This window comes from Rhinolophus ferrumequinum, chromosome X, assembly GCF_004115265.2.
Source record: "Rhinolophus ferrumequinum isolate MPI-CBG mRhiFer1 chromosome X, mRhiFer1_v1.p, whole genome shotgun sequence".
NCBI classification, from domain to species: domain Eukaryota; kingdom Metazoa; phylum Chordata; class Mammalia; order Chiroptera; family Rhinolophidae; genus Rhinolophus; species Rhinolophus ferrumequinum.
In genome coordinates, this window is record NC_046284.1 from 46,506,933 (window position 1) to 46,520,246 (window position 13,314).

Sequence of the window (13,314 nt, forward strand, 5' to 3'; positions counted from 1 at the left end):
GCCATTATCTTTCTTTTATAAAAGCAGCGAGGGTGAGGAGAAAGATATCTCTGATATCTTAGCATAAAAAAAAAAAGTGCTTAGGAAGAGCTGACTGGAAAGAGCTGTGTGCCTGAGAAATGTTCGTATTCAAGTGAAGACAACAAAATAATGTCTTACTCGAGTTCTGTGGTGGTTTTAGAATTTCTCTTCCTTTCCTTCCCCTTTGCCTTGTTCCTTGCGAAGCACACCACAGAGGTGACAATGGTAGCTCCCACTAGGGTTCCCACCACGGCCCCAACGATGATTCCAATTTCTGGATCTGGAGGATACAAGCAGCTGGTTAGTAAAGTGGAACATACTGTCTACCTCATACATGTGCATCCGTGAGCCATGGGGACTACTGGGGGCATTCATATGGGGGAAAGAGACTTGCATAGGCTGGCAACATGGAAAATCCTTGACTTCTGCCAGCTGGACTCATAGTGGGGGAAGAAAGATGCCTGGCTCGACTATGTAGCTTACCTATTCACATTCACACACATAAGGTAAAAAATATGCCAACTTGCAGGAGGTGGGGTGTCTTTAAAATAGGATTTAGAAAAGTGAGTCTTCAGTGCGCATTTGCTTGGTCAGTGAGAGAGACACCATGGAGCTGCAATCTGCTGACCAGAGAAATGACCTGTTACAGGCAAGGACATTTCACCAGGCTTTCCCTGAGCACAGGTGAAGTAGATCCCTAAAAACCTTCTCTTCCACAAATTCCATGCTCACTACGGAGCCTCATGCCTGCTGGCCACTGGAAAGGGATATGCCCTTTTCCACAAACAGGCATGTTATGGAAAGGCATGCTTGTTAGATCAGTCTATGGAGAAAGTTAATGAATGTGAGATGATCCCGCTGAGCACCAGACCTTAAAGCACTGAGGTATTGACCCCAAGAGGCTACGTCTGGGTTCCAGGCGGGCCCACTCCCATCCGCCTCCTCTCAAATAAGGATGGACATCTTGTATTTTGAGACGAAAGGCTACTTGAATTGGCCGATTATTCTTTTAACATTTTTATGATTAAAGGCATGCATGTGCATAATTTAGAAAGTCAAACAGTTCTGCTAGGGCTTCTAACAAAAAAATGGCAGTCCCCCATCTCTGAGTCCCATTCACTAGAGGTAATCATTCTTTAGTATTTTTGTCTTTTTCATCTTCTGGAATTTGCCCCCTTATTTCTTTATGCTTGTTCTAATATGTCCTGCCTTTTCCAGTTTTTGTCATTTTCTATTGACTTCCTACTCTGGAAGATGAAGATTTAACTTTCTTACACCATTCCCCTCACAGCCCGCCACACTCTCCTAATATAGTTATAGCACGAGTTGTAGTTAAATCCAAGTTTGCGGTATTGTGACTATGTAAATATTGTTCACAGGTGCAGAACCTGGTATATATTATGATCTTTTCTTGTACAACATTTTAAAATGTTCCCTGAGGATAATAATTACCTCATTTGGGGATTGTTTTGTTTTTTTTTAAATGTATTATCACCAATCCCCCAAATTTCTAGCAAAACTCTGAAACTCCTTTTAATAGATTCAAACAGAGCACATAATCTATTGGTTTCTTATACCCCTCCCCCACCCCGGAGACATCCTTTCTGGAATTCTCCGTCCCCTTCCCCCAACATGGACTGGTTGCCCTTCTAAGTCTGCTGCTCTACTGTCATCCTTCAACCTCCTTTCACCTCCATCCCTATTTTATACATAAAGAAAAAGGCTTTGCAAGTTGCTTCAAGATTCAGCTCAAACAGTACTTTGTTGGTAAAGCTGACCCTGGTTCTATAAGCATAATTAATTGTTTCTTCTTCAGTGTCTCACAGACCACCCTGTACAGACCTCTATTATAGCATTTAACACATTTTAGTGTTTGTCCCTCTAGCTAAACTGTGAGCTCCTTGACTGTAAGACATGTATCTTATTAATTTCTGTGTATCCATCACCTAGGACAGTCCCTGGCATATAGTAGATATTCAGTGAATATTTGAGGAAGGCAGGGAGGAAGGGAAGGAGGAAGGGAGGGAGCCAAAAGCCAACACCATTGGAAAGAGGATTCAAAAGGAAGTAAAGCTCAAGTACAAATCCTAGGAGTGTCTACATCTGCAGTACGACCCTACGTCTGGAAAGGCAAAAAGGGTTTGGGGAAGATCTAGAGAAAAACAACACAAATGATGAAGGGATTGGGGGTACAATGGGACCACAGAAAAGGAAATAAAAATGATGAGGTGTCTTCACTTTGAGTGGAAAAGAGCTGAAAATGGTATGAGGATGAAGGAGCAACCCGGAGTTGGAAATGGTTGATTCAGGACAAATACAAAGAAGAAAGCTTCCTAGGAAAGCAATGATCCAATGGAACTAGCCACCCTGGAGACGGTATATAGTAAAACCACAGATTCAAAGTAAGTTAGAAAAAATGAATACAGGACATGATCCTAAGTGTCATTAAGCGATTTGTGAGAGGTATGGCAAGGAATCCCTTATGAAAGCTCACCCCTGACTGGCCAGGCCCTCAAGTCTATGCTCAGTAACTAAGCAGCTCTGAACTGAAAGGTTGAGGTTTAGAGGCATTCCAGCACTGCCAGTTACCAACTGGATGATCTTGGGCAAGTCACTTACCTCCCTGAACTTGAGTTTCCTTTTCAGTAAAATGAGGCTAACAATATATTCTGCCTCCTAAGCAGGGTGGTCGGAGGATTGAGTGAGGTAATGCTCGCGGCACCCGGCTGAGTTGTCTGGCGCATGATTTGTGCTCCACAAATATTAGCCTCTGTGACCGTAGGTGTGAGTGTTCTTATTACTATTATTATTTGAGGCAGACCTTAACAAATTAGTTAAGAACTGGAAAATTTGTGAGCTCCATGTGTGACATAGATTGCTACAGTTTCGCCTGGATTGACCGACAGCATAACAAAGAGAATTCAGCCTGGTACTATCAATGAAGCTGTCATTTTATTGATTAAATAATAACACCTACTCTCTAGAGATGCTGTGAAGTTAAACAAATTAACTTTTGTAAACAATTTATGGCAGTGTGTGGCACATATAAGTATTATGTAACCATTAGATATTAGGATGGTAATTCATCACATCAACCAATATATGTATACATAAAGCACCAAAATATTCAGAGAGGCAGGAAGGACTAACCAGGGATCTTAACTAATTTATTTGGTCGGCAGACCCAGGATACTTGACTTAAGGGGAACTGTTAAAGTTGTATGATCAACTCACGTGAAGCAGTCAGATCGATTTCACAGGTATTATTGCCGAGGATGTTGACCGCAGTGCACTGGTAATAACCTTGTTCAAAATCAGTCAGATTTCCAATAACCAAAATCCCGGTGGCTGGGTCTGTCAAAACCAGGAAATAGACTTCTGAAATCTCTTATGTGGGTACAGATCATGTCAGTGTAGCAGATCATTCAATGCCCACCCACTCCCTCATGTTGGTCTCCCCTTCTTGAAATGCCCAGGGTCCAACTAGAACGCTTGCCACTATTCCAAAGGTAGACCATCTGGGACCATGCCATTCTCTCCATACCCACCATCTCTGAGCCAAAAGCAGGTTTGACTTCTAAAAGGTGGGGATAAGACCAGACCATAATCATCTTATTAGGAGATAGACATTCTCTTTACATCCCCCTCCCAGAAAACTAAAAGACTGAGCTCTAAAGATGAGCGGCCAGCCACACATACATGGTGTCAGCCATCACACACGCCGGGCAGCTGAGGGCTATCCTTACCGAAGCTTTCTTTCACTGGGACGATGTCTCTTCCTTCAAGTTTATACCAGTGGTACACAGGCGAAGGTGTACCGAGCACTGAGCGGCAAGAAAGAGATATAGGATGGCCAGTTTCTGGTATTCCTTGAATGCTGCAAACGGGCTTAGAAGGTTTGACTATAAAGCAATGACAAAGAGTAAAAGCCCTGTAGGATGAATGAGAGTCTGTAACAATTGCAGTCACTTCCTCACTTTCATTTTGTGGAACATGGGCTTGTTTGAAAGAAAAAAAAAAAAAAAAACAACTTTAAAAACTAATTTTGACAGTTTTCTGTTTGTACCACTAGGTGGGAGGAGAGCACTTCAGGTGCAAGGAACTTCCAGGTCATTAACATTCTAACCGTGTTTCTTCAGTCGGCCTCCTCCTCAGATTCATAATCATGAACTTCCAAGTTGTCTCTTAAAATATGGCTTTATTAAAACAACCAAACGTAAGCAAACACGAAACAACTAGGAGCATAGTTTATACTCTTGAGGCACAGTTTTAAAGGAAAATTGAACCCTTAAATACTTTGAGATAACCTGTTAGTTTTTTTAATTGTTATATTGATACCATATTTTTTATATTAATACCATATATTTCATTTCCTCTATGAGTCATTTTTGGCATTTGTTCTTCTGGGGGTGCCACAAAATGCTTGGAGGGTTTGGATTTGCCTGTGGCACTCATTGCTAGGGGAACCCATTTGGGGCGGGGTGTGCTACAGAGCACTGAAACCTTTATTCAGTTTTTACTCCACAAGAAAATACTTGAGTGTCTTCTGTGCACCTGGCACTGGGCTAGGCACCAGAAATTCAAAAGTAATTCTGACACAGTTCTGAAGTGCAGTGGGGGGAGTGGTGAGAGAGGAGGCCATGGCTTCGAGGGCTTTGTCTTTCATGTATTTTACACTGAGAGCAGGAGGGCCATGGAAGGAATTTAAGTAGGGGAGAGATAATGGTCATTTTCACGTTTTGCCTGGATCTCTCTGACTCCAGGGGTGTCTGAACCAAGGGAGAGGAGGAAACAGATTCAAGAGGTACTAACAGGTCAACAGAACTCGGGAACCAACTAGATACGGAGCATGAGGAAGAAGGTGGAGTCAGTGATGACTCCCAGGTTTCTGATTTGAACAGCTGGGTACATGAGCTTGCCATCAGCCCCTGAGATAAAGAAAACAGGAGGAGGAGCAGGTTTGCTGGGGAAAGAGTGAGGAGGAGGAAGGGGCGAGGATAAGGTCAGTTTGGGACGCACTGAATTTTAGCTGCTTTTGAAACACTCAGTGGAGAAGTTCTGTGGCAAACAATCTGAATCTCCTCATTCATCTTACTGTTCACAGCTTTTTCTAACCTTAGTCTGACAGAAAGAAAAGGATCTGAATGTCGGTACTTTCCAACTTACCTTCCTTATCTTAATTTAGATTTAAAACCCTCCAAAGGCATAGATTTTCTAACTTAGGCTGGTTAGACCTTAAATACTCCGGACTGCCCAGCTCTTGGGAGATGGCAGTTCAGAACAGAGCTCTGGACCCACACAGAATACTGACTGCAACTTTCCCCTAGATGTGTTTAGGCAAGTAACCTAACGGAGTCAAACCTCAGTTGATCCATCTGCAAAATGCGAACTAGAGATTATCTGGTCTCTGGGTAATCCAAATATTAATACATTGTATTAATATTTATAGAACTAAAACCATGTTTATAGAGCCTTGCGTGTGGAATTGCAGACGGCTATGAGCAGGACTAATTCTTGCCGCCACATTTTGTAGCTCGCTACTGAAGTCAATTTTCCAGTCTTGGATTCTAACCCACTGGACACATGAGCAAGAAAACAGATGGATATAGCTGTATGTACTTCTTTGAAACAACTCTATCTTTTAAACAGGTGTCTTTTAATTAAAATAAGTATTTTTCTATTTACCTCTTTATTCTCTCTTCCTTACCACTGATTTTCTCAGCTGGGGACAACTCATTAGATTTGCCTACCCTAAACAAGGCTATTTAACCGGAAGGCCATCACAACTATCACTGGATTTAGATACTGAACTTTTTTAAACTTGGTGATTTTATAGCCGTTACAGCAGAATAAAGAAATTTGAACATAAAAGTAAATGGGATGTTTCATCACAAAGTCAAACCAAGAGTTGAACTAACTGATGGACAAAAACCTAGAATCACTTGCATTCATTTCTTGAGCCCAGAATCAAACCTAAACAGGCATTTTGTTTATTTGTTTGTTTGTTTATTGCTGAACACATTTTTTCTCCTTTTATTTTTATTAACAAAACACTTAGTGAATCATTTTGAATCATGTCCCAAACCTACATATTTTCCAAATCTACTGAGTCAGGATTGAACTGACACTTTATCCAGTTAAAGTCCCCAGTAGAACTTCACTGTTTACTGCCAAAGACATTGATTTACCATTTAGCTTTACTGCTTTCAACAGAATTGGGGTGGGAGGAGCAGGTTCACCTCAGAAAATAAATGAAAATGCTTCAGTGTGTTCTCAAACCTTCACTAAATTCATTATTTTCTTTTTCTGTGCCAAATTGCAGAAGGAAACTGATGCTCAATGGTAAACATATACAAAATAATTATTCAAACCTCTGCGGGGTATTTTTCAGAGATTCGCTTTCCGCAGCTGTCACACTTCATGGAAATCTCTCAAATAAATGGCCGTCCAAACCACCTGGGCCTTTTGCTCATTGTGGTTTCCTTCACCTAAATCGTGTCCTGCCGTTTCAGCCCCTTTTCTACTTTACACACTCTTGCACATCCTTCAACATTCAGTGAAAAAGTCACATTCTCCAGGAAGCCTTCTCCAGTTCCTCCACACGGCTTTCAGTCCTTTCTCCATGTCTCCGAACTCTCCTCCCCTACCTCCACTGTAAGCTTTTATGTCACATACCTGCCTCCCTCACTAGATTCTGAAGGGGTCGGAGGGTCAGAACCCTATCTTTTCCATCTTTCCATCTCCATTGCCTAACACAGTAACTGGACATGTGTTCAGTCAGGGTTTGTTGAATGAATTTATGCACGAACGCATGAATGCTTGGGATCAATGTCCACCACTGGGTGATAAAATGTCCCTGAAAAATGCATTGCTTGGAAGAGCGATCTTTAAGGACATATCGACATCCCTCGCCTCCATTGGTCTCCTAACCCACCTACCTCCACCATGCCCCACCCCTCACTCAGAGTAAGCAGAATAGGCACTCACATGCAATGGAATTTGAGAACAGTAAACAGCCTCTGCAATTTTTAGAGAAAATTATTGGTCTCAAAATTTCCAGGAAGCATTAATTTGTGGAATGCTTTTGTCCTTAGCCCAATTAACAAAAATAGAATTTTTGAGAGATCCCAAAACAAACAAGGAAATCGCAGATCCTTCTGTCACTTACCTTGCCTGGATCCTGGATGCTTAAGGAAAAGTCATGACACAGTCATTGCAGGAACAATTGACCCAAAGACTCATGGGAAAGAACAACTTGAAGAGGAAATGACTCTCAGCTTGTTATGGAAGTTGATTTGAGATTTTTTGAACTTTAAATTTAAGAATATTAACCTTCCTGTGTGACTTTATCTCAGGGCTATTTCCAAGCTTGGAGATAAAGAGGTCGGGTTTCTTTAGGTTGTTTCTGGTCAGAAGGACAACTCAGTGCCAGGGAGCAACAGAAAACCATTAGAGGAGTAATCCCTCAAATTCTCTGAACACTGAGTCTCCAGTATATCATTTGATCCTCATAATAAACTTTTACAGACAGGGCAGGAGTTACAACCCCATCTCAAAATGCCCAGAGCAAGGTGGACTGACTTGCCTGAGGTCAGTGAGTAGCCAAGTAAGAACTAGAACCCAAGTCTTCTGGCTCCCAGCCTGATGCACTAGTATCTATATCAGGCCATTTACTTCCCATGTAAATGACTAGTCTTCCAAACTGGGACATCAGCTCTCCCAGGAAAGGGCTTGTGTATACTTCTCTTGTCTTCCCCTGTACCTCAATGCTTAGCACAGGGCTCAGCAAAAGAAAAACATGATTGAGCTACCCTGCTCTTAAAAATCAGCTCTGGATTACCTTTCCCTTCTTTTCCAGGTGGGTAGATGCAGTAGCAAACTTCACAGTAAATAGCTAGCTGGTGCATTTTTGGCATCACCTGAGTGGCAAGCTCAGACACCTCTGGATTGTTCTCTTAGGTGTGCACCTTGTTACCAATTGCTGCTTTCCAAGCGACTCAGTTATCAAGTCACTAGTTTGATCTAGTTCCTCCTTTCCTATGATGGAGGTACACAGCTTGAGAGGAGCAATGACTAGATCAGCTCCATTTGGGGATACGTAGAAGTGGGAGATCCCTTAGCTCAATTGGTAAGTCGGTGAGGGTTGACAGCTTTTTCATCCCTCCCTTCGGTCCTCCCGAAGGCCTGCAGACAGGCCCTGCTAGGCTGACAGACAGGAGCAAAACAGCTATTCTCCTCTTAAACAGGGGTTGAAAGGAGCCCTAGAAATTTCCAAAACTCTGAACTCTCCAAGAGCAGAAACCATGCTTCCATCACTGAAAATCTCATATCTCCTGGCACACAGTAGGCACTCAATAAATACGGAATAAACGAACCATTCCAAATTCATTTGAAGAATGGATATGACTTGCCCAATATCACATAATGAATATTTGTATATACATAAATTAATTCTCAACTCTTGCTTAACATGTGGTCTTTTTTTCCAAATAATTTTAAATTAAAATACAGTAGTCAAACAATACTATATTAGTTTCAGGTGTACAAATAGTGATTCAACTTTATATACCTTGTGATGTGATCACCACACTAAGTCTAGTAACCATTGATTTGTCAAAATGCCAAGTTAATACAATATTATTGACTATATTCCCTGTGCTATACAATACATCCCATTGGCCTATTAATTTTATAACTGAAATTTTGTGCCTCTTATTCCTCTTCACCTTTTTCACCTATCCCTCACCTCCCTCCTCTCTGGATGCAGCCTGTCCACCTTCTATGAGTTGTTTTTGTTTTGGTCCATCAATAGATGAATAGATAAAGAAAATATGGTGTATATATGCACAATGGAATATTACTCAGCAATAAAAAAGAATGAAATTTTGCCATTTGCAACAACATGGATGGACCTAGAGGGTATTATGCTAAGTGGAATGTCAGACAGAGAAAGACACAAACCATGTAATTTCACTTGCATGTGGAATCTAAAAAGAAAATCCAAACAGTGTTAACATTTTAAAAAGGGACCCTCCTGCCTTTATTCAAAAGAATAATTTAATGGTGGGAATCGTGGCTGGCTTACGAGAGGTAATAAGGTAGCAGTTATCTCCCCCAGGTAGAACTGGCTTTAACCGGAAGACTCCTCTGAAAGAGTTATTAGTGATCATTTAATGGGACTGTGCATTGTCCCATCTGTTCTCATTTTATCCTTCAGAGACAGGGATCCCTGAAGGTTGGGTCATCTACTGCTGTCTGTCGTTTTGGTAGCCCTTTCCTTTTGGCAAGTGTTTCAACATGTTTTAAGAGTGATTTCTCAGTGTTGCTATGTGGATTTCTCAGCATTGGGGATGCATTTCTAGGTCCCTGAAAATCGAAGGAGAAGGGAGGACCTTTACCCCTGGCACTTTATCGGCACCATAACCCGCTGCCCTGGCTCACTCAATGTCCTAAATTGCTCCAAGAAAAAGTATAAAAAATTGTCCATACCTAGCACACTGACTATGAGGGTGCCTTGATTGTAGCCAGTAAAATCAGGAGGGTTGTTAACATCACAGATGTAGTTGCCACTATCTGCTGGTTGCATATACAGAATAGTGATGGATGCGTTATCTGGCTCGTTGGACACTATAATTCGATCTTTAAATCGCCCGATGGATGCAGCTTGTCCACCTTCAGAATAGTAAATCTAGGACAGAAAAATGACAGAAATGAGAACTGGAGAGGGTCCAGGGCTAGGATAAGCTACCGGGGAGATTCCTCTACCAAGGTTACCTTCTTTGATAAGCAGCAGCATTTTCCCCCCAGCAGACAACAGGTTTCTATGGCAAAGGTTTCTCAACTCAGGGGGCACTTTAGCTTTCTCACAGCTGTGCACAGCTATTACTTCACTTGTGTTCAAAGCAGCTTTGTGATGTCATCAGGACAAGGAGGTATGCCTGGCATACAGACAGTAGATAGCTGGAGCTGATGCGATTCAACTCCTAAGCCTAGGTTAGGAGATCAAGATACTCACCTGATGATGGAAGGAGAACTGACTCCGGGTGGTGAACATACAATGTGATTTATAGGTGATGTAATACAGAGTTGTACACCTGAAATCTATGTAATTTTACTAACCATTGTCACCCCAATAAATTAAAATAAAATTTTTTAAAAAAGATACTCACCTGATGAGTCTACCTGGACGAAACTCATTATATAGGACACAAATGCCTGATGCGAAATCCCAAACCATCAAATTTTCTACTTTATAAGATTTTTTTTTTAATTTACTTTACTCAGTGACACTAGCTAGAATATCTGGTTTCTATGAAAGTTAGAATATTCAGGCTCCTTTTGTACACACATACTGCTTTGGATAAGCAAACTTGTGTTCACCCTGTTAGAAGGATAACATTTCAGAGCAAAGAGGCCCCTGACAAATCATCTGGTCCCATTTCTTTATAATGGTGTGAGAATGAAACAAAATAATCCAGAAAAGGGCCTAGGAAGTGCTTAGGCAATGGTAGCTACTTTCTCCCCATGTAGCAGGAGGCAGGACTGGAATTATCATTTCAATAAGGGCACTCAAATCCAGAGATATTAAATGACTCATGCAAAGTTACAAAGATGTTTTATTATTATAATTTAGTAGATTTAAGAAATATATGGAATCTAGTTCCATCTCTCTTATAGAACATGGATATTTAGATCATGATGGCAACTGTGAGAGCAGCATGATGAGGTGGAAAGAGAACCTGGGATTTGGCCACAGCTCTGCCTCTAATTGTCACAATATCAGGGGAGGTAGCCTCTGGTCATGCCTCCATGGCAACCTGCTTTGTGATAAGAAACAAAATTATTTAATCTTTCCAACCTTTAGTTTCTACACCTGAATGAGGAACCATAGTGATGGTCTTCAAAGTATGATATGTATTCTCCGACTACAGGCACATTAGTTGATTTTAGGTAGTACATAAATGAAAACTTATTAACGGTATATCTAGTACATCAAATCTATGACTTCATGGATCTTATTGCTTAGGGTGAGACTAAGGTATTTCTAAGATTTTAAGAAACAAGTCAGTATAGAAAACAACATTAAATAACACTGCTGGTGATACACAAATATGACAAATATCATAAAGATGAGACATGAATGATTCAAGCTTGAGAGTCACTGCACTAGGTGATCCCTGAGGTGTCTTCATAATACACATAATCTATGTAAACATTTTGCTAGTTTCATATAAATGTGTGTAATTAAAATGATTGTTGTTTATTATTTAGTAAACTGGCATTGCCCTAGTCCAGTGAAACTAATTAATATTTTCATAAAATCTACTCAAAGAGCCTTATGGTTTATTTAATTCACTCTCCTCACTTTATAGAAGAAATTGAAGCCCAGATAAGTTAAAAACAAAAGTTAATATGGGACAGTTCTAGAACAGTTCTTCTAATTCCTTGTCTAGTGTTCCTTACCTTAATAGGCTAAGGAAAGAGGGAAAGTAATCAGCAAACCAAAAAATAGTATCTAGATTAATTCAAAATAATTCTCCTTCAAGCAGAAAGCCAATATATATTTTAAACTAAGGCAGAAAGTTAGGTTCTGAGGGAAAATTCAAAGGAAAGAGCATATTGAAGAAGAAAACAACTTGTCTCCCTCCTCCAGTTCTCTAAAATCAACTAGCTTTCTTTCCTACCCTAACTGAGCCATTTATAATTCAGTTCATCCATTCACACCTGCGGAAATCACAAACTTTTGCCCCAGAGGGGTCTTGCTCGACTTAAAATGAGAAAGCCAGTGTTAAGGTATTCAAGTGGGCAAGGGGGAAGTTCAGCTCATCAAAGGTCTATTACCTTCATTTGAGTTAACACCAAAAATGTCAAGCTTTCCATTTCACTAGCCAGCATTGGGTTTATTTACTTTCTAATCAATGATTTGAAGTCCTGTGGACTTTTACCTGGATCACAGCCTGCAGTCCATCAAGGAAGCCCTTTACAACTTCAACATCTGGCAGATTCCCCTGCTCCCAGGAAGACTGGGGGTAGGGTTGCCTGTTTTATACTGAGGTTTGAAGACATCACAATGAGCTATGACATCAGTCCTGCCTACAACCCTCAGTAAGTCCCAGAGGACCTAGGTGAAAGGACCTTGTTTCTGCAGAGATCAGGGGGCCAAGAGAGTGTGTTTTATGTCAAGACTAGAACATGAAAAGAAGTCACCTGTAAAACTCTCACAGTTGGGCGTGACTCAAGGTGAAATAATCAAACAGGTCATGAGGTCCTGAATTTGAAACTTCACCAACCCTTCACCTTAGCTCCTCACACTGTAGCTTATATTTTGCCCTCTCACAAATAACACTAAAGGGTGTCAGGGATGGTAATGGGGTAAGGAGGAAGAACAATGGAGACCTCAAGGGGAAAGGCCTTGGTCTCAGGGTGCTGTGTGAGAAGGAAAATCCCCAGGGCTAGCCAGTGGCCAGACACATAGATAAAGGGGCTTTCTGTTAGAGGAAGTCCACGCTGTCACACTGCCCTTATAAAGACCAAAAAAAAAAAAAAAAAAAAAACAGAAATGTTTTCCTGAGACTGTTTATCTAATCACACAGGAAGGACTGCAACTTGGTTCCATTTTCCACAAAAGAACAACTCTTTTAAAAGTCAAAGCTGAACAATGGTCAAGGCCCCTCCACAATCCTGTGAGACTTGTGCATTCAAAGAAAGTATGCTGTCAATTTAGAGATCAAAGGAATTGAGGTCTTGGAAAAGCCACAGATGTTCAACAATTTACATCCTTGGCAAGGGGACAGGGGGAGTTTACTTTAAGAAAATCCATCCAAGTGTTTCCTTAAGTGGTATTTGTCAATTTTATGCCCACTTGCCCTTTGTGGTTGTGTTCATGGCAAACTTCCCTACTTTTCTCCCAAGGTCGCCTCTGCCTGCCCACTGGTGATGTTAGAGGCTGAATGTGGAGTCATAACAGCACACTAGTTATAAGACCCCTTAGAGATCACTTAGCTCATAGTTTCTAAGGTTGAGGAGCGTTCGGGAGGAAGATGGATATGAGAAATACAGGAAATGGCTGGGAGGGGCTGGTGGATAGTGGTAAGATCAGAAAGAATAGTGGGGACTGTGGTGAACTGGAGAGACAATACAAACAAGTCTTTCAAACTAGAAACAAGCAAACAAAATATTGGGCTGGACAACCAACATGTATCCACGGACCAAATCAGACCCAGAGGCCTCCAGTTTGCAACCTCTGATTCATCCTCTTCTATTACAGAAAAGGACACTGAGGCCCCAATACAA

At 41.1% G+C, this 13,314-nt stretch overlaps 1 protein-coding gene across 1 annotated transcript in view; it reads right to left on the bottom strand.

Moving 5' to 3' along the window:
* The window catches only part of VSIG1 (V-set and immunoglobulin domain containing 1), a 38,533-nt gene that overhangs the window by 1,133 nt on the left and 24,086 nt on the right, over positions 1 to 13,314 (bottom strand). The window contains exons 3-6 of the mRNA XM_033115433.1: positions 9,511 to 9,709; positions 3,768 to 3,923; positions 3,256 to 3,375; positions 160 to 301 (exon numbers count right to left, since the gene is read on the bottom strand). Of these exons, the coding sequence (XP_032971324.1) occupies positions 160 to 301; positions 3,256 to 3,375; positions 3,768 to 3,923; positions 9,511 to 9,709 (617 nt within the window). The remainder of the gene's footprint in view (positions 1 to 159; positions 302 to 3,255; positions 3,376 to 3,767; positions 3,924 to 9,510; positions 9,710 to 13,314) is intronic.